Raw genomic sequence first — 20282 nt, 5'->3', positions numbered from 1 at the left:
TTGTAGAAGGCACGGTTCCTCTTCTTTCCTGATGCTGTGTGGCCTGAGTCATACTGAGTGTTCCATTCTGTCGTTTGTTTACAACAATTTCTGCACTACTTCATCGTCCACCATCAGATGCGGGAGTCACAGCGATGTCAATGACAGTTTTACAATAATAACAACACTAGTGAGGACCATTAAACATCCACACTCAGCGAAAAACTCTAGTCTACAATTAACCCCCCTGGTAAAAGGCTTCCCTCTAGGCCAAATTGTGTTGGGTTATTATGACACAAAAGAAGTCACAAACAGATGATGTTGTTTGTGTGAGTTACGATAGTTTCTCTGTCCAGAGGAATAACATGAAAGATTGACGGATCCTGGTAGGCCCCTGCTCTGCCCCTGAACTCCCTGTCTCATGACTGCCTTCTGATACACACACACACACACACACACACACACAGAGTATATGGGACTTTTGCAGAGATCCCTGCGGTTATGATGAGCATGTGATCAGGACTTGTATATAAAGTAAAGTGGCCCTGTGACTCTTCAGAACAGCAAAGGTAAAATCTGAAGAAACACCATCACCACCTTCATTCTCTTCTTCTTGGCTGAACGGCGCACGCACCATGAAAACTTGTCTTCTGCTGGCTCTGGTGGCCATCTCTTTCACCCTTGGCAACAGTAAGACCTTAACAACAAATTCAATTTCAGATTATACCATAGTTTGTTACTTTATTGTTAACTTAAAAAGGAAAGTACTTTTTCCACTCATTCAGCTTACTATTGGCCATCCATGTAAATGTCCTTGTAATACTTTGTTTTACAGTGTAAACTGTGTTTCTGTTCCTTACAGTTGGGAATAAAATGTCCTCAACTGGTTTTAAATTTTGTATAAGGAAGTATTTTTCAAAAGCAGTAGCGTTTTGCAACATGATGATCTCGTTGTATCTCGTATATTTTATATTTTCTATATTTAATTGTACTCTGAGTGCTGTTCTGTACCCTGCTGCTGTTGCAAACTGCAATTTCCCCACTGTGGGAAAAATAAAGGATTATCTTATTTTATGATAAAGGAACAGAGTTAGGAGTTTCATAAACATGTGATTCCATTTAGAACAAGTCCCATAACTGCATCTCAATGCTGTCGTAATATGAGTGTTTGATTCCCCAGGTATGCCGCCAATCGGCCGAGACTACAATCAGCACTGTCACTGTGTGAAGCTGGAGACCAGAGTTATCCCTCCTGACAGCCTACGCAGCGTTGAGATTCGTCCCAGTGGCCCTCACTGCCAAAACATAGAAGTCATGTAGGTTACCATGGTGATACTCCAGAGTCTAAAAGTTGTATCTTATGTTACTTACTCTATGTTACTTTTATCCAAAGTAACATAGAGTACATGGGATATTTGAACCTGCAACCAAGTGCACTAACCACTAATCTACACCTTCCCCCATATCAAATCAAATCAAATTTATTGTATAGCCCTTTTTAAACGCAAGCATGTCACAGAGGGCTTCACATATGCCCATAGAACTGCCCCTCAACTGCCATATATCACTTTTAGAGTCAAAATATTGTGTAAATGTTTTTCATACAGTAGTTATCAACATATGATAATGAATGTAAACAGTCCTGATAATATTTATAATTTGGCTCATTCAGATGTGCACCACTCTTACGAGACACAGCTGTTCTACTGCAAGTTGTAACTGCAACAGGTGTCTTAAACAGTTTGTGTTTGTGTTTCAGAGCTGGTCTTGCAAGGGGAGAAAAAATCTGTTTGGACCCTAACACTCACTGGGTGAAGAGGCTCACCCGCTTTGTGGTGGAAAAACAGGCCAAGAGAGGATGGTGAAGACATTAGGGACCACCCCACAGGGGGATGTTTGACACTGCGTGACATGGTAGTAGCTCACACATGCTTTCATATTTCACATGTGCCAGTTTAAGGGTCATTGACAGAGATGAAACACTTTGAGGTACGCTTTTGACTCGTAGCTGGCACTGATGGGCATAATGCAATCGTTTTACTGCAGTGATTGACCCAGATCTGGCATGTGGCTTGTTCAGGCATCTACATTTATTTTATTGAAGTAGTATATGTAGGAAAGCCCTTAAATACATTATTAATATACATACTTGTTTATGTATGTTCATAACTTTACCTTTATATTTCTGAAACAAAGGTCCATACTCAGGTAAAAGTCAAGGGCTGTGACTGTCATCCACTAATTGTCTCTGAATTAGTCCTTTCCTTCAATATCCTTTAGCAAGTCACAACTATTATTTGTTCCTGATATGTTCCCCTTCACAGAGCTGATTACAAGGAACACCCTGTCATTACATTATTACTTTTTTTATTGTATATGTAAATTGTATATGTGTATACTGTATATTGCTGTGTCTATACCCTATACGTTTTTAAACTGTGATGTGTCACTTAATTGCTTGTTGTCATCAATGATTTACCAGCAACTCTATATGAAACAATACAGGCCTTTCCTTCCTGAAGACTTAACTGAAAACTGGATCGTCTTCCTTAGCACTGTCAGAATACTCTGCCAGTTCACTTTACCACAAGTCAATATGACCGGTACAAAACTAACTGAGCTAACTAATATCATTTAAATGAGATTAGATTTGCAACAACTATCAGCCAGTTACACAGTGATTGATTATTTCAACAGAACTTTATAGAACGAAACATTTTTAGCTTCCATTCAGTGGATTTTTTAAAAAGACTTAAAATCCTTCAAACAACATAGATGCACAGAATATAACAAGAACACAATAATAAAAAAAACTGTAATTAGCATCTAACAAATCAAATTAAATTAAATCTGTCCTGCACTTGTAAAGGGGTCCGTACATTTGGTCTTAAAAAAGTAAGCTACAATCCTAGCTGTCAGGCATTTTAACAGTACAGGTGATCCAGCTGCAAATGACAGTGCAGGTGTATGTGCATGCACACAGCCATGCAAAAGTATACCTACGTACGAGAAAACTCCTCAATTACAAAACCCATTACCAGTAGTATTTTCGTACTGCGTTCATAACTAAAAACAATGAAAAATACTGAAACTTATGTACCCTTGACATTCATGTCTTGCCGTTATACGGAATGATTAGCAGCCTCAGGAGCAACAACAAAGCCCTTCCCTGGAGGAAACCAAGCCTGAAGAGCTTTGATCCAGCTGCCAGTGTCTCTTAATGTCAACAGGATGTCCAACACTGGAGACAGGGAGAAGAGAGAGGAGAGATTTCAAAAACTCCAGCCTCAAGCATGCATTTTTCATTGCGACAAAGACATAAATGTAGTTTGTCTGACTGTATGACTGCTTTAACCAGGGGCGTAGGTTTGTTTTCAAATGTGGGTGAGGCAGCTTTTTTTCTGTTATAACTGAGGAGGTGGCACTTGAATATAATTTTGCTCATAAAACGTGTGGGGAGGAACAGACTTTCACATAATAAGCGGAGCTAGTTCAGGCATGCAACTCGGGCAGCGTGCACCATATCACCCATCGCCGTGTTCTCAGCCCATAGGCTTAGCTTGATAGGCGGCGCTATAAAGTCGCACACATGCACGCACACGCGTCCTCGATTACCCTGGTGTTCTGCGCTGCTGCCACCCACCTCCATCCCCTTCGCCCCCATGTGGTCTGTCTGTTCTCCCCGTGGGGGATTTAACTTGTTGCTTCCCCATGTACATCCATTCCGCCAATGTTAAACCATTTGTCATGTGTATGAATAAATGGTGAAATCAATCACGTGTGTGTCTTGACTGAACTAACCTTGATTAATGGAGAGAATCTTTGAGTAAAAGTTTTTGGGGTTTTCCTTCTTCACCATGTACTCATCTATGGGCAGTCTGGCTGTCCGCACGTTCAGTTCCTTGGCCCTCATGTAAGTGATCTTCTACAAGGGGAAAACACAGTAGAAAGAACATCTGATCAATCCATCACCAACAACACAGGATTAGTCAATACAATTGTCAATTTAATTGCATCTCAATCGGAATTCTTCACATCTAAAACATGGAGTGTTCTTACCCTCTGAATACTTTCATCCACAAGACCACCGAGAACGTACACTTTGTCTGGTTCTATTCTCTCCAAGGCTGAAACAGAAGGGAAGCCACGTTGGTGCAGCCCGGCGTGTTCCGCCACAGAACCGGAGATCTAGAACTTGTGTGTATATGTCTGGTTTTGACAAATGACATAATGCCACGATACATTGATCTCACTTTCCCACAGTGTTCTACACTCCATCCTAGCCATGGTAGTCTGCAGTCCCACCTTCTTCAGCATCTGGTGTGAGGTAGGTCACGTTCTCAGGAGGAAACAAATCCAGGCAGCTCACCTCGGTCACGTCCATCTGAGAGACAAAACGCAATTTTTAGGTGGCGTGAAATATATGTATTTCGTAAAAATTCTTAAATCTGTCGGGACCTTAAAGGCGTTGGAGCCGATAAGCTACTCACCACGTAGCTATGGAAGCCATCGTTCATCCTGAGACACTCCCTGTACAATCGGCTGTCCTGGCTCAGGGCTGCCAGGTAGAGATGGAAGGGCCGAGTTGCCTTACGATTGGAGCCGTACAGCCTCCTTATCTGACTAGCGAGACGGCTTATTTCCTGGGAAAAGAGCAACACGTATCAGAAGTCAGATTGATTCCGATTTGATTCTGTTACTGATTCAGCTTTGCTCACGGGTGGATCATTCACCTACCTTGTCTGACATGTTGTCTGTCATGCTCAGGTCTAAGCACAGTTTGGGTCCCGAAGTCTGTGCCTCTGCTAAACGCTCCTTGGTGATTGCCTTTGTGACACGTTTGCTAAACTGGGGGTTGTCCACATCAGTGCCTGTTTATTAAACCACAACAACAACAACAACAACAACGCATGGCTTAACCTACAACACAGAGCTTCATCCATACAGAACATTCAGCCAGCAACCCTAACCTCCTTCCTCTTCCCTCCTCCCTCCTTCCACTACCTCCTTCCTCTTCCCTCCTCCCTCCTTCCACTACCTCCTTCCTCTTCCCTCCTTCCACTACCTCCTTCCACTACCTCCTACCTCTTCCCTCCTTCCACTACCTCCTTCCTCTTCCCTCCTTCCACTACCTCCTTCCTCTTCCCTCCTCCCTCCTTCCACTACCTCCTTCCTCCTCCCTCCTTCCACTACCTCCTTCCTCTTCCCTCCTTCCACTACCTCCTTCCTCTTCCCTCCTCCCTCCTTCCACTACCTCCTTCCTCTTCCCTCCTTCCACTACCTCCTTCCTCTTCCCTCCTTCCACTACCTCCTTCCTCTTCCCTCCTCCCTCCTTCCACTACCTCCTTCCTCTTCCCTCCTTCCACTACCTCCTTCCTCTTCCCTCCTCCCTCCTTCCACTACCTCCTTCCTCTTCCCTCCTCCCTCCTTCCACTACCTCCTTCCTCTTCCCTCCTCCCTCCTTCCACTACCTCCTTCCTCTTCCCTCCTCCCTGCTCACGGTTCTGTTTCCTCTTTGTCTTCTCATCACGCCTTTTGCTCCTTTTCGACGCCAGGCTCCTCTCCCAATGCCGCTGCTTCCTGAGGACATTTTTCTGGTCAACAGACAGGACACACTGACAGACACGTTAAGATCAGGCACCCAGAATTAATGTCGCACATACACTTTCATCATAGCAAAGTACATGCGTCATTCAGGAAAGAATACAAAGTTGATGTAGATGATAGCGTATGTAACTGCTCTTATAAATGATTAAATTTAGACACAACCCCTGATGGAGTACTGTACACTACACAGTCCAGTACACAGACAACGGACAACAGCTTTTTGTCAGTGAAGGAAAGATCAGCTTGCTGGCTGAACTTACAGATTGTTCTGAGTTTTCTCTGTTAGACTCCCTGTCTTCTTCGATTGTGTCTAGGTCGATGTGAAGCATACAGAGCTCATCTGTGATTACAGAATCTGTGTGGAATTTGTCTGTGTGGCGTATGTGAGGTATTGCATTCATTTCACTTTTATCCAGTGACTGTCCTTGGCACAGGCTAGTTGAATTACTGCCATCTATACACGCGAGCAACAACAATGATATGATAAATTAGCTTTTTCAAATCATACTTGAATGTTAATGATGTGACTCTCAACCTTCGTTTGATGTCAAGCCCTGTACAGCCACTATGTGACGATGGCTAACTTGGTTAGCCTGGCTCCTTGTTAATTGAGTCCTATCTGGCAGAAACTCTACATCATGTGCCCCCATCAGCCGTAGTAATATTAATAGTTTTAATAATGTATCAGTGTGAACGTTTGTAATTCAATATGTCTACTTTCGTAACTTTGAATTAACGACTGAAAACAGCCAACCTGTTTTAAATGTTCTTCTTCAGGAATATGGACATGAATACTGTTGCTACGGCGCACATATATGACGTATATGGTCTGACACATAAACATCGATCTGACATTCATCTGCATGCCAGGAGAGGGCACTAGCGACCGTTTCTTAGCGACTTCATCCAGGCCACTTCTCTGTTCTGAGATGTGTGAGGATGTAGTAAAAGCATTAGTCTTCATTTATTTTTGGTTATTACAGACACTATTTTTAATGAGTTAAAACTGTCCGTATAAATGTGTGTAAAAACGTGTCACGTCCAGGTCCTCGTTTTACGCACTCTTTAGCTATTTGATTCTAACGAAAGTTTGCAATGAAAGTTAGGCTACTTTCAATTTTGAAATGTCACAGTTCTGCTAAATATTGTTTATTTGGTCTCTTAATGTTCAATGAAATTGATGAGTGTGTCCAAAATTAGGTTTACATCCTGCAAAAGAGTATGGAAATGTACGGATCTCTGTAAACTTCCCTTGTTTGCAGTAGGACGCATACAACTGATACACGATTGAGCATGCTAGCAATGCTAGTTTGTAGCTCTCAATATTCTTAAAACCGTAACTCCCTCTCCAAATTTCGTTCTAATTAAATTATTGTATTTGTGTTAACTCCTCTATTCAATTTGTTAAATAATGTATTTGTTTCATTGCAGAGATCCAAAGCATATAGTTAGCCTTCAATGCTTAATAGCATAAGACAGATGGCATTATGGGTATTTGATAAAAATGAACTTTATATATGATCTCGGAGGCATTATGGATATAAAAAATGTAAAACAATGTAACGAGAAGATGTTGTTGTATCAACAGAAAACACCTAGCTATAAATGTAAAAGATGATTGGGAAATATATTAATGTTTGTAATATTCGTTTAATCCAATGTGAATCACGTGTGTTGACAGCAAAGGATTTTGTTTCTTTTACAGTTAGACATAGCCTTTTGATCAATTTACTATTTATATTTTATATCATGTACATTGTATATCAAATACAGATTCAGTAACCGTGGATGGGAATGACATGGTCACGATAAAAGAAGTGATCCAAAAACAGTTAACTGGTAAGACTATACTTTCAGGGATCATTTCTATAGTTTTCAACTTGTGAAATGTGTTTCTAAAATGTTTGGTCTCGCTACCCACGATGATGAGCAGCGGTACAACTTCCTGAGCGCGAAGCTGGTAGAGTAGATTGAGTTTACTCAGTCTCTCTGCTCTTGATGACCGTTCTCGATTCCCTATAGGGAATCTGGAGGGAAGTTGTGCGATCAGAGTGGTTTTCGTTACAATGTAAATATAAAATGTCTAATTGTACGCATCTCTAAATTGATATCGTTATACATGTGTATTAAGATATAATATTGGCTTAAAGATGGTCCAACAATATATCACAAATGATAGGCGATATACAAATGTGAACCGATGCAGCAACGTGCTTCTTCTAATCTATGTGCAGGTACATTGATTCAAGTTATATTTAAATTCTTGTTAAATAACTTCTTTAAAAAAATGTTTGCAGATATGTCTTATTGAAAGCGTTGTTTCACCAAAGTGACTTCAGTCTAATGCTAAATAGTGTGCTGCCTTTTAGGACGGAGTTTTAAGCAGTAGATGGCGTTAGTCTGCCCCACTTGCCCGGCCTCTGGCTCAGACTAGTCTACAAGCATGTGCTGTGGTGGTCTGGAGAAGTAATTTGGGACCGCTTTTTTTCTCGTCTTCAAAAGATATTGGAGCGGAGCTGCCTGCCCCATGTGAGTGATTGACCCGAGAACAAATTCTCTACTTCTAAGACCAGCCGCAATTGCATTCTGACTGAACTCTTGAGTTGACCGTTTTCTCTATGCCTATACGACCGTTAAGGATTCCAACTGTCTCTCATCACTTCGCGTTGACTGCAGTTTGGGATGGATGTGCCTCCGTTTGAGAGCCGTGTCCAGAAATACTTTATGGAGTTGACTAAACACAAATGCTGATCAGCCATAAATAATGTTTAACATCGCCATAGATGGAGGATCATTTTCAAAGAATTTGGACGACTTTGATTCCATACGCAGTGTGCTATTGTACAGGTCGGTACCCATATATTCAGACATAATGTACTCAGTAAATGAATACTCTTGTAACAATGTTGCTACTTTTCTCTGGTAAGATTGTGTTTCATTTGGGAAAGCATTCATCACATTTCTTTTCAGACTACTTTGTTTCCAAGCACCGAATGCCAGGGGGGATTTAAAGACCTCGTGCACTCAGCAAGTAGAGGGGAGGGCTCGAGCGCACATCTTTGCAGAGAAGCACGCGCGATTGAAAATACTGTATTAATATCGTCTGAAACTTAAATAAGATGTTCATTTGGCTGTATTTACCTAGTTTTATTTATCTGCAATAATGCTAAAGTACTTTGACGCCACAAAACTAACAGTGAGAAAGTTGCGTCTTGTCTGTAAAGTGCCCTGTTTTGTTCGGCTGGTGGTAAAGAAGCAAAAAGTAGGCCGAATTAGGACACAGTTTTATTGAGTACTAGTTGCATTAATAAGTTACTGAAAAGTCAGTTGTTTCATTGCATGTACGTTAGGTGTTCAGAATAGGGTAATTGTGTTGCAACTCTATATTGTTGATTCCCCAACAGACGGAAAGCTTCTATGTTGTCAGGGACAACGCAACGATCGACCAATCATATAGGGGTATTTAGCGTCACATGACACAGCAAGGGAACCCGTATGGAAACAATATGGCGAGAGAATGGCAATGCTCATCCAAGTAAAAGTTGACAAACAGATGATGTAGAGAATTTATGTACTCACCTCCTATGCAAAGTAAATAATGGCCTCTGTAGAGTTTCACGGATCAGTTGGAACGTTTGAGGCTAGCGAGCCCGCGGGAAAGGAGAGCGAGGACAGGAAGGGTGGTGGTGAGCATGACAACGGGAGCGATAATGAATCCACATCATCAAGTTTCAGTGGCTCTGACTACTCTAAGTAAGAACTCTTGATCAACTCTTAAACATTTCCACCAAAAGGACCCCCCTCTCGTTATGATAAGGTGTTAGTTGTGACACTGGGTGTAGACAATATGTGATCCGATAATGTTGTTGATCTATTTGCAAGAATGCATCCCTAGATTCGTAGCCTGGGGATGCAGATTCGTAGCTATTTGACAACTGGAGTTTGAGACTTGACCTTGTTGTTAAATTAAAGATTACAAGCAAAAACATAACCAAATGAAATGGAAAACAATGTACCGCCATAGTTTCATTCACAATATTTCATTTTTTTCGAGTTTGGGGTAAATGTGTTTCTGTTTCCAATTTGGAAACTCAAACCTTCATAAATAATTATATGCTGTTCACCATCCTCAGTGAATTTATGGATGTGGTTTCCAAGAGTGTACCGCAGGGTTGGCATGGCATAATTAGAGAAATGAAGGAGGAGAAAAAAAGATGCCTGGTTGAAATTTTAACTCTCCTTTTTGCAGTGTTAAAGCATTTTCTCTGCCCAAGATTTGATTGTGGCCTCTCTCTCTCTCTCTCTCTCTCTCTCTCTCTCTCTCTCTCTCTCTCTCTCTCTCTCTCTCTCTCTCTCTCTCTCTCTCACCACACAGTGACCCCCCCCCCCCCCCCCCCCCCCCTCGTTCTCTCAGTTCTAATGCTCCCCTTCCTTTTGGTGATCTCAGCGATCTGGAACCCGAATGGCTGGACGACGTCCAGGAGAACGGGGAGCTCTTCTACCTGGAGCTGAGCGAGGGCGAGGAGGAGGCCGCGTTGGCCCAGGCCTCCGCCAATCAGGGGCTCTCCACCAATCACGTGCGCTTCAGCGAAAAGGAGGCGGAGATCATCACGGAGGAGAAGAAGAAGAAGAAGAAGAAGCGGCCCGAGTCGGGGCCCAAAGGGGAGCCCGGCCTCAAGAGGTTGGCCAGGATCCTGAGGAGCACCCGGCGGCCCTCCCAGCGCCGGGGGAAAGACGGCGACGAGAGAGACTCGCACCCGGCGTCCATCTTAAAGAACCAGGCGGGCCAGAGGTCAGGGGTCACGGTCCGGCAGCAGCACCTGAAAGAGGTGTGCGTCTACCTCAACCCTAAGCGGCTGGGCGGATCCTCTCCCCCGCCCCCGGAGCGAGGGGGGCTGCTGGAGGCGCTGCTGGGGGTGGTGCACCGTCCCGGCTGGGGCGGGGCGGAGCAGGGGGACGCGGCGCGGGGCCGCGGGGAGGAGAGGATCGGCGTGCACGGCCTGGTCCCCGGCAGTCCGGCCGTCAGGTGCGGACAGATACTCATTGGTAAGAGAGGACCCTCTGCTCTGCTGAAGCTGGTTATGTTGAAGGGATGTAGCAATGGTATTTTTTTTATTTTCCAAGTAGGGCACTGCTATTCTTATCCGTGACACAGAATCCCAACCTTTACCATACTATTTTATTCTAGCTTTGTTAAATATATAGCCATAATATAACCATATATATATGGTTCGCCTGATAATGAAATACAATACAGTGGTCATTTTTTCTCTTTATGGACGATAGACTTTACCAAGCTTACTGCATGTAATGGATCTAATATTACTCAATATTATGACTTAAAAGCTTATTATAGCTACGGCTGCTGTTGTCATGAAGGTCAGGACTAAGGCCCAGTCTTCCTAATGCAAGGCATAAATTCGGGGTAACCGTAGACCTGTGTTTCAAAGACTAAGTCCTTAATGGTTTTGAGGCTGAGGTTTGTGCTGGTGTTCCAGACAAACCCGAGGAATTCTAACTGAGCTAAACCACAAACGCATATCCACATGAGTTAGTGTTTAGAGTAGCTTTCATCAAGGCTGACTGTGCCATGCTAAAACAATTAGGCTTGTTAAATACCTGAAATAACTCAAGTTGAAATCTAGGTTGAGGAGATAGGGCAAGTCAAGGCTGCACATAGCCAGGCGAAATCCTGTTTTTCGACAAATAAATACAAAATTGACATCACGTTTTTATGTGTATTCACTACGTTCTGTACCATAGATTCCCATGCATAATTGCTGAATTTTGGCATGATATCATATTGTATTACTATGCATTCCCTGACTCATTCCTGTTCCCACGGTTCTCTGTTTCCCAGGTGATGTTCTAGTGGCGGTGGATGACGTTGAAGTCTCCTCAGAGAACATAGAGAGGGTTCTCTCCTGTATTCCCGGACCCACACAGGTAAGAATGTTCTAGTAACTGTACGCCACATCACTCAGTGTTCCGACTGCCTTTCCATTTCTTTCAATCATAATCTAAAGGTAGAGAGCCACACTCACAAATATAAACTTTGGGGTGTTTCACTGGCGCATTTCAACTTTTGTTGCGACTACTAGTAGGCCTACAGCACACGTTGTCTTCCTCGCTGAATATAGACATCCAGCCTGAGAATTTCCTTCACCGTTGGTTTCTCTCGGCACTAGAAAACACATTAAGTATCAAGGACCAATCAGAAAACACATTTAGTAGGAACCAATCAGCACCTCAGTGCTCACTCGGACTGGATCAGTTTCCAAGGAAAATCTATTGAACGTGGCGGGACGCACCAACTGCCTCTCTCTCTCTCTCTCTCTCTCTGTCTCTGTCTCTCTCTCTCTCTCTCTCTCTCTCTCTCTCTCTCTGTCTCTCTGTCTCTGTGTCTCCCGCCCTCTCTCCCTCCCTCTCTCTTCCCTCTCTCCGTGCGGAGGGCAGAGCCTCAGAGGGATCAGGAATCCGTAAATGACAGAGCGTCGGCGGGAGCACTGGCGTTCTGCGGGCGGCGAGCACTGCGGCGAGACGCGTCCAGGAAGCAGAGGAAGACGGCCATTACGCCGTGGCGGCGGGGAGACAACAGATGATTAGAAGACGCTGCCGGGGAGCAAATGATACTCCAGGGAGAAGAGAGGGACAAGGGAAAGACAGGGAGGGAGAGAGATGTGGGTGAAAAACAAGCTGACCAACAAGGCAGATGATATACTATGTCAAAGGCTGAAGAGACACTCAGAGTTGAAATACTCTCTGTGTGTGTGTGTTTTAGCTCAGGCCTCCCAGGTAGAGTATAGACAGTAGCAATTAAGGGAAGGAAAGATTGTTTGTAATTAGGACAGACCACCATGCTCTCTGAGGGCAAACGCCTATTAGGCACAGTGCTTCAGGCACAGCGCTTGAGCACATGCTCTTTCTCGCTCGCTCTCTCTTTCTCTCTATCTTGCTTTCATCGCTCAAACGCTCATCTCTTCATCTCTCTCTTTCTCACTCTCTTTCTCCAGCACTCGGTCGCTTTCACTCCGCCTGGCCGCACTGACTTCAGCAGAGTGGAATTCTACAGAGAGCACACTCCAGCCTTAACCACATCCCTGTTATTTATGACGAGAGAAAGGTCTGCTGTTAGTGAGACAGCAGTAGGAACTGGATCGCTGCACCCACAGAGGGAATGAAGTTTTTATTTTTATTTTTTTTGCAAAATAGTCGTTTCCAGCAAAGGTTGTTTAGGATGTGTTACCTGAGGTTGTTTGCGGGAGGCTTCAGGAAAAAAATGTACAGGAAGTCCTTACTTGTAAACAAATATCTCCCTTACCCTGGAAAGAAGTAATGTGTAAGTTAGTATTGTATGAATAACAGGCAATTTGCTCTCACATAAGTATAAGAGAGCCAGTCAGTGTAGGATGTTAAAACCTGGATAAAAACCAAACACACACGAATAATCGTTTGATTTCCCACCGTACTAGATTAACTAAAATCAAAGAGTACCCATAGCGTTGACAGATGTACTGTATTAAAGGTGATCTGAGATCTGACTACAGAAAAGACCTACGGCTACAGACACTCCTAATCTCTCTTCTCCTCGACAGTAATAGCAGACTACTGTTCCCCCCCCCCTCCATCCCTTCTTTTCTCCGCGTCCAAGATGGCTGCCGGCCCAGGTCTGGCGCCTGAGGCTGTGGCGTGGGTAGCGCTGGCTTGTGGTCGTTGCTGACAGGCCCCAGAGACATCCTGGTTCTGGTTCTGGTCCAGGGTGGTGGATGAATGCAAAGACTGGGAAAGAGAGGTTAATGGATCCTTAGACTTGGGGAATGTCCGTTCTGTCTTCACAGGCCTGTCGGAGAAAGTGGCTCACCTTTTCCTTCCCCCACTTCCTGATAATGTCCCGACGTTAAAGAGGAACAACAGGAGACAGGTTTTATTTGGCGTAAAATGGACAAATTGTGCTTTTGTACAGTTGTGTTGTGCATGTTGATATTGTAATACAGAGTCACCACTGCTGGTCTTACTGGTATGGACTGTGTATAAACTGTCACAGCTGAGTTGTAGGCCCACATCTGCTGTCTCTGGTCTTGATTTCCCCTAATTACCATCAACCAGGAGTTCTTGCTAGGCCCCACTGGTGTTGACAGCCTGCTGGCCGGAGCCAGAACAGTGTCAGTGTTGCTGTGTGGGTTTGGATGTGTGTGTGCCTACAGGGGAGGGAGAGTGTGCGTGGGGTTAGGTGTGTTTGTGGTGGGGTTTAGGTTTGTCTGTGTTGGAGTTGAGGTGCGTGTGTGTGTGTGTCAATTCTGGTGTCAGGAGTGTGTAGACCGAAGCGCGATGTCACAAACGCGAGTCTTTGACCATATGTCTGACTGGGCCCTCTTGAGAGCTGGCCTTACCCACATACCCGTTTGAATGGAAGAGAGACCGTATGGAGAGAGTCTGAAATTAGAGAACTGACTCACAAATACTCAGCCATGCAGTCTCTTCTCCAACTGAGAACAGACACACACAAACACACACACCCCCTCTGGCTTTTCCTTTACCACCCAGCCAAACTAGTAAAAGTTAAGAGAGCCACATGAGAGACCCTAGTGCTGTAATGACGATGGATTAAGCTGCCGCTCACAAGCAAATGATCGCTGTTCCACCCAGCACAGGAGACCATAGCCCAGCACTATCCCTCCTCGCGTAGACACACACGCACATGCACACGCACACACACACTCTGTCTGACAGCCAAACCCACAGCCGTGGCTCCGCAGGGCCTGAGAGCAGGAACTCGGCGTGGTCATGACTGTGGTGCAGTGGAGAGACTGGCGATGGCTAGTTGATGAGGGTCTAGTTGGATAACGTTTCCCTTCTGTCTCCTTCCTTTTCCTCACCCCCGCCCCCTCCCCTTTCGATCTTTATCCCCCTGCTCTCTCGCTGGTCTACCCCTAACTACTTTTTCTCTCGCTTTGCTCCTATTACACCCACACACACTCACTTTCTCTCTCTCTCTCTCTTTAATTCTATCTCTATCTGTCTTTCTCTATATCTCTTTTTCTCTCACTCTCCCTCCTTCGCACTGTCCCTCCCTCACACTCTCTCTTTCTTTCCCTCCCTCCCTCCCTCCCTCCCTCCCTCCCTCCAGGTGAAGCTGACCCTGGAGACGTCCATCCCAGCGGAGGGGGCTCCCCCAGGCTCCTCCTCCCCCCCCAGGTCCAGGCCCGGCCCCCAGGTCAGCCAGCTGGTGCGTCTCCTCTGGGGGGAGGACGCCACGGAGCTGCAGATGTCCATAGGTCACATCCCTCACATCGTCATGTACCTGTCACTCAAACTGGATTCGGACTCCCCCCTGGAGGAGGTAAGTAGGCTTAAAGGGGTAGTTCACTCAAACAGGCTTAAAGGAGGCTGCTGGGTGGAGGAGGGCCTGGGTTTGAATCCGAACAAGGCCATTTCCTGCAAGTCCAACTGCCCTATAAAATAAATAAGTAATAATAATAATTTATACTAATAATAAATAATAATAATAATTAAGATGACAAAAGGCCAAAAAATAAATACATGTTTAAAAAAGGAAGCTGCATGACTGGGAAGGGAATTCCTGCCTTGAGAACCGTTCTGTGTAACACCAATATCTTTAAGACATGGTAGGCCGGCTAACCAGCACCATGAATGCCGTCAATCACTACTTATCAAATTGTAGTCTTTCCGCATGTAATCACATGCAGTCTGTTAGTATTTAATTGATCAAATACTTCTGAGCCTGTGTTTAGAGTAATGGCATTTTTAGGAGTGGGAGCCAGTAGGAAAATCCCTTAGCCCAGCACAGCAACTCTACAGCACAGCTTGGCAACCTCTCCTCTCCTTGATACAGAGCAGTCTCTGGAGAGAACTACCGCCCTGGTCTGCCTCCAAAGCCTTGTGGATATTTATAACTGAAAACAGAGCCTAGGAGAAAGAAACAAGAGAAAAGAAGTCCTGACTGTAAAAGATCTATTGATCCAATTAAACAAACTTTATTCATACCCGAGAGAGGAACAACAGGACAATGCGCAAGCGGCACCAAGGAACTGCAATGGAAACACCACAGTAGAAAATAAATCTCTTAACCGTACCATTGTCTTCCATAAAACCGTAACCCTTGAATGCCTCGTTCCTCTTGAAGACGTTTGAACTTCCTAGTCCAGTTGGATTGGATAGAAGGGCTAATCCAGGCCTGTGTTGTCCCTGGTCTTTGTGGTGAAGCGCCACTCATTTCAGACGCAGTCAGCAGCTTCTTATACCTTCCTCTGTGGCCAGCCAATTCGAGGTTGATGTTTTCACTGCGCTCCTGTGTGTGTGTGTATGTGTGTGTGAGAGAGAGTGTTTGTGTCTGAGCCACACCAGTGAAATGGGAGGTGCTGCTAATGAGAGCGTAGGCCAGGGGACCAGTTTAGAAGCTTTGATTTCAGAAGACTGATTGTAGACTGGGAGCGGTGGAGACTTTTCTTTAGGCATGAAAGCAGGTTGGAACCAGGTCTGGGGTTTTTTCGGGTGTTCAGGACATGTCTCAGATCCTAAACATCCATGCAGGCGCTGTGGTCACAGTTTGGGGAACCACTGGGTTATAATGTGCACCGGTGGTCCAAGCTGTGTGTGTGTGTGTGTGTGTGTGAGTTTTCAAATGTGAATGTCTGCCACAGCGAGCCTTCCGTGCTTCTGTCAAGTTTCCATGGCAGAAAAGCTCTCTCTACATTCAGATGTTGTCCCTCTGCTTCCGTCTAAAGCCCTTCACCCATCAAACACCACAGCACCCTGTGAGGAATACTAATGTCACAGACAACACAGAGACCATGCCCTGAGTGTGTGTGTGTGTGTGTGTGTGTGTGTGTGTGTGTGTGCAGCAGGAGATCCTGTACCAGTACCCAGCATCGGAGGCCTCCAGCCAGCTGAAGGGGGTGAGAGGGATTTTCCTCACCCTGTGTGACATGCTGGAGAACGTCACTGGGAGCCAGATAGTCAGGTAACACACACACACACACACACACATGAGACACACACACACGTGAGACACACACACACACTGAATCTAAAGCCCCCATGAAAGGTGTGTGTTTATGTTTGATGTTTTGGGACAGGCTGCATACTGCTTTGCTTGTCTTAACGGTCTTTTCCTTCTCTCTCTCTTTTCCATCTCTTACTCTCCTGTTCCCTTTCTCCTTGTCTTACCCTTATGTTCCCCTACTCCCCTTTCTTCTTTGTTCTTCCTCTACTCTGCCCTCCCCCCATCCCCTTTCCCTCTCCCCCCACCCCTTACCCTCTCCACCTCCCCCTTACTCTTTCCACCTCTCCCCCTTCCCTTTCCCCCTCTCCACCTCTCCTTCCTGCCATACCCTCCTCTCTCTTCCTCCCCTCATCTGCTCTCTCCCTTCCCTTTCCCTCACTCTCCCTGCCCCCATCACCCTCTTCACCCCTCCCCCCTGTCTCTCTACCCTCTCTCCCCAGTTCCTCTCTTCTGTTGAGAAAGCACCTGGTCCATGTGGGCTACTGGAAGGAAAGTAACAACCTGCTGGTCATTGGCCTGCCCGCAGACAGGTAGCTATACATGTCTGGGACTTGTAGTTTACTGGGTTTTACCGTTTACTGGCTGTTTACATAGTAGTTGGTTTATTACCTCGGTGTCGAGACTTTCATCAACTGTTGGACTACAACTAACATTTTTATGGCTGGATGACTGTTTTGTGTGACCGCCTGTTTTTTATCCGAATGTTTTCTGACAGACTAACTTTATTCTGCAATGACAGTTTTTTTCCTCTTGTCTTCTAGAGTTCCCTTGCTGTATCTGCAGACGGTGGTGGGGGGCGTTGTGCGAACTCTCAAAGTCATGCACGGCTCCTTGGACAGGTGTGTTTTCTCTGTTCCCAGCCCTGCTATATTAAGAACTGGACAAACCACCGCATTAAAACTGTCTCTTCTAACATTCTTTCTAACGTTTCTTTTTATTTTCCTCCTTCTCCGCCTTTCCCCCCTTCTTTCTTTTCTCCTCCGCTGCCCCCTTACCTCTCTTCCCTCCTCTTCCATCTTCCCCCCATTCTCTCTCCTTTCCCATATTCTTCTCCCCTCCTCCTCCCCTCCGCAGGGCGTTCTGTGAGCCCGACCATGGCCCCAGGCTGGACCACTTCTTCTGCCTGTTCTTCCAGCAGCTGATCCAGCCCTCCAGGCTGAGCGACAGCCCCGGGGCCTCCACCCCCGACGTGTCCGCCACGCTCTTCCTCAACGGGCTGCCGGCAGTCCGCTGGCTCACCCTGCCCCCCGAAATCAAGGTGTGGATCTCCCGTCACGTGACATGACGTCATAATAGATGATGTGTTCCTGTCTGCCAAGGAATACATGTTTGACTCGCGTCATAATGCCCCTGTGAGGGCAACAGGCGCTTGGATACTGGTGTCGGATCGTGAGGACGTTTCATTCAGCGTGAGATGATTCAAACTGCCGGGACTCGGATGTGTGTTTGCTGCCCTCTGCTGTCTGTGTGAATTCACACAAGAACGGCTCTTTTTGCTTCAACGTCGCAAACCTTTGTTCTTTGTCTGGTGTAAGTCTCAAGTTCCTGGGTTTTAATGCATAAATAATCACCTCTCTCTCTCTCTCTCTGTGTCAACAGATGGAGGTTGATAGCGTCCTCTCAGACTTTGAATCGTCTGACTTTGGAGAAATGGTACGTGAGAACACTTTCTAAAAGCTGTACAAGGTACCTTCGCTGCAGGAGAAAGAGAGAGTAAGAGAGAAATACAAAAATAACTGACTTGCAAAGAAACAGAACTAGAAAGGAAGACTGAAATGGAGCGAGAGAAGGGTGGGGGTCAGGTGATGTGATGGCAGGGATGTCACAGCACACAGTGAATTCACTCCTTATTAATTCATGTCTGACCTTCGTTCTCAGATTGATTACGGAGATTAGCACAGATTCATTGCTGGCTCGATCCCCTATTCCCTTGGCCTTCTTTTATTGGACTCTGCAGCTGTCCCAAATGTGCCGACCTTCCCTTGAAATAAAACCGCAACTCCCTCTTCCCTCCCCTCTCTTTCACTTTACCTCTCTCTCCCTATCCCCCCTCGCTCCCTCTCCCTTTACCTCTCTCTCTCTCTCTGACAGTCAGAGGACTTCTATGGCATGAGACGTTTGTACCTGACTCTTGGCTCGTGTCTGTTCTTTAAGGTGAGTGTTACACACACCCACACACACACACACTTCTGGTCTCCAGGTGAGAAACAGACACCTTACAGACACCAAAAAACCCAGACTACATTTGACAGCCAACAGCCTGCCTCACAGACAGACACCATATGATAGATATGAATCAAGACTTAAATATGATCATGTGTGCATGTGTTGTGTGTGTGGGTGCGTTTGTGCCTGTGTTGTTTGTGTGTGTGTGTGCGTCCGTCCTCTTCCAGGGCTACCTGATAGCCAACCACCTCCCCAAAGAGGACCTGCTGGACGTGTGTCTGTACTGTCAGCACTACTGCCTCCTGCCCCTGGCCGCAGAGCAGCGCGTGGGCCAGCTGGTGGTCTGGAGGGAGGTGTTCCCTCGCCACCGGGCCCAGGACAGGGACCAGAACCACCGGCCGGGCTACCTCCAGCCCCACGGACGATACTTCCTGCTCATCGTAGGGCTGGTGAGGACTTTTATTGTGAAGGCGTTTTTTGCCCTTTTTGATATAGTTTACTGTTTCTGCCCCCTTAAGTGAGGACATTATGTCGAGTGACACTCACTTGATAATGCTGTGTGTGTGTATGATGGCTCCAGAGACACTGTATGCAGTGTGTGTTGCTGGAGGCGGGGGGCTGTGCCTCCCCAGCCTTGGGGTCCCCCGGTCCTGACTGTGTCTACGTCGACCAGGTGAGCCAGCTGCTGGAACGTCACCAGCTAACATCACAAGCTTAATGTTCCCTACCAAGAACACTGTCTACCAGCCCCAGTAGCTCGTCCCTGACTTGTGTGTGTGTGTCATGTGACCTTTGACCCTTAGGTCAAGGCCACGCTGCTACAGATGGAGGGTCTGGAGGCGGGCATGGAGGAGCGTCTGGCCACGCCCCCAGCCCCCTGCCTCTCTTGCTCCGATTGGTTCCTGCCCTCCGCCGCCAGGGAGCGCCTCGACAGCCTAGCCGCCTCGTCCCCGGTCCTCAGCAAGCTGGCGGGCGCCGTCAAGACGTCCGGGAGCGGCGGCGCCAGGGGGAGGAGCCTGTTCGGGGAGCGGACCCGTAGGCCCAGCCCCCAGAGGAGTCTGTCGGACAGCGGGAGCGAGGGGGGGCAGCCGGAGGGGGGGGCGGGGCCAGGGCTCAGCCCTCACTCCACCCCAGATTCAGGCAGGAAGCTCGGGGGCAGGAGAGACTCTCTGGGGTCCGGAGGCTCCGACGGGAGCGGAGGAAGTGGAAGCATCTTCAAGGTCCTAAAGTCCACCTCATTTCCCGCTCTAATTATCTGATCTAATGGTTCTTTAATGTAAACGGGTGCTCTGAAGTGCAGGTTGTGATGGTGTTCCTGGTTCCTCAGACCCCCAGGATGAAGCACCCCAACCCGTTCTACCTGGGCACCCTGAAGAAGATCCTGACGGAGAGGGAGACGGAGGAGATGTACAACACCATGAAGTGAGTCCCAGACTGTCAGATGATGGGGCCCGGCCTCAGACCACAGCCAACCCTGGTCTACCCACCCCCTCTCCCTGACCTCCAC

The 20282-nt window shown here is 46.4% G+C and overlaps 3 protein-coding genes and 1 non-coding gene across 5 annotated transcripts in view; 3 read left to right on the top strand and 1 right to left on the bottom strand.

Annotated features, from left to right (window-relative positions):
- The first annotated feature begins 400 nt into the window (after positions 1-400).
- On the top strand, positions 401-2425 carry LOC124481065 (interleukin-8-like). Its single transcript, XM_047040834.1, has 3 exons — positions 401-669; positions 1160-1295; positions 1739-2425. Exons 1-3 carry the CDS (start codon positions 615-617, stop codon positions 1842-1844), a joined length of 297 nt encoding a protein of 98 aa, XP_046896790.1. The 5' UTR covers positions 401-614; the 3' UTR covers positions 1845-2425.
- A 133-nt stretch (positions 2426-2558) lies between these two features.
- Positions 2559-6400, bottom strand: trmt10b (tRNA methyltransferase 10B). Its single transcript, XM_047040795.1, has 8 exons — positions 5847-6400; positions 5480-5594; positions 4717-4850; positions 4470-4622; positions 4285-4363; positions 4039-4106; positions 3781-3904; positions 2559-3220 (listed from the first exon to the last, which is right to left on the bottom strand). The coding sequence occupies exons 1-8, from the start codon at positions 5985-5987 to the stop codon at positions 3102-3104; spliced, it is 933 nt and encodes a 310-aa protein (XP_046896751.1). The 5' UTR covers positions 5988-6400; the 3' UTR covers positions 2559-3101.
- A 1027-nt stretch (positions 6401-7427) lies between these two features.
- On the top strand, positions 7428-7642 carry LOC124481284. Its single transcript, XR_006957633.1, has one exon. It is a non-coding gene; the product is annotated as a small nucleolar RNA U3 (small nucleolar RNA).
- intu (inturned planar cell polarity protein) overlaps positions 7448-20282 on the top strand; it is a 17197-nt gene continuing 4362 nt past the window's right edge. Inside the window, exons 1-15 of one of the 2 annotated variants that reach the window (XM_047040672.1) lie at positions 7448-7820; positions 7956-8433; positions 10034-10632; positions 11447-11532; positions 14714-14926; positions 16449-16567; positions 17050-17139; positions 17371-17448; positions 17684-17867; positions 18209-18262; positions 18701-18763; positions 19003-19224; positions 19356-19448; positions 19579-19995; positions 20103-20197. In XM_047040672.1, coding sequence (XP_046896628.1) covers positions 8351-8433; positions 10034-10632; positions 11447-11532; positions 14714-14926; positions 16449-16567; positions 17050-17139; positions 17371-17448; positions 17684-17867; positions 18209-18262; positions 18701-18763; positions 19003-19224; positions 19356-19448; positions 19579-19995; positions 20103-20197 — 2396 coding nt within the window. In that variant the 5' untranslated portion in view covers positions 7448-7820; positions 7956-8350. Of the gene's footprint in view, positions 7821-7955; positions 8434-8949; positions 9340-10033; positions 10633-11446; positions 11533-14713; positions 14927-16448; positions 16568-17049; positions 17140-17370; positions 17449-17683; positions 17868-18208; positions 18263-18700; positions 18764-19002; positions 19225-19355; positions 19449-19578; positions 19996-20102; positions 20198-20282 lie in introns of those variants that run through there. The other variant, XM_047040671.1, reaches the window with a different exon arrangement.

This window comes from Hypomesus transpacificus, chromosome 18 (genome assembly GCF_021917145.1).
Source record: "Hypomesus transpacificus isolate Combined female chromosome 18, fHypTra1, whole genome shotgun sequence".
NCBI classification, from domain to species: Eukaryota; Metazoa; Chordata; class Actinopteri; order Osmeriformes; family Osmeridae; genus Hypomesus; species Hypomesus transpacificus.
Note: the sequence above shows the minus strand (reverse complement) of the source record. Positions and strands in the feature narration are given on the sequence as shown.

Bases quoted from the DNA above. Each gene is read 5' to 3' on its own strand.
- trmt10b (XM_047040795.1), bottom strand. From the start codon at position 5,987: ATGAATGCAATACCTCACATACGCCACACAGACAAATTCCACACAGAT. The intron at 4,851-5,479 runs GTGAGCAGGGAG...TTTAATAAACAG, and splicing joins GACAAAGAGGAAACAGAACC to GCACTGATGTGGACAACCCC. The intron at 3,221-3,780 runs GTTAGTTCAGTC...CCCTGTCTCCAG, and splicing joins GATTCTCTCCATTAATCAAG to TGTTGGACATCCTGTTGACA.
- LOC124481065 (XM_047040834.1), top strand. From the start codon at position 615: ATGAAAACTTGTCTTCTGCTGGCTCTGGTGGCCATCTCTTTCACCCTT. The intron at 670-1,159 runs GTAAGACCTTAA...TTGATTCCCCAG, and splicing joins CTCTTTCACCCTTGGCAACA to GTATGCCGCCAATCGGCCGA. The intron at 1,296-1,738 runs GTAGGTTACCAT...TTTGTGTTTCAG, and splicing joins TGCCAAAACATAGAAGTCAT to AGCTGGTCTTGCAAGGGGAG.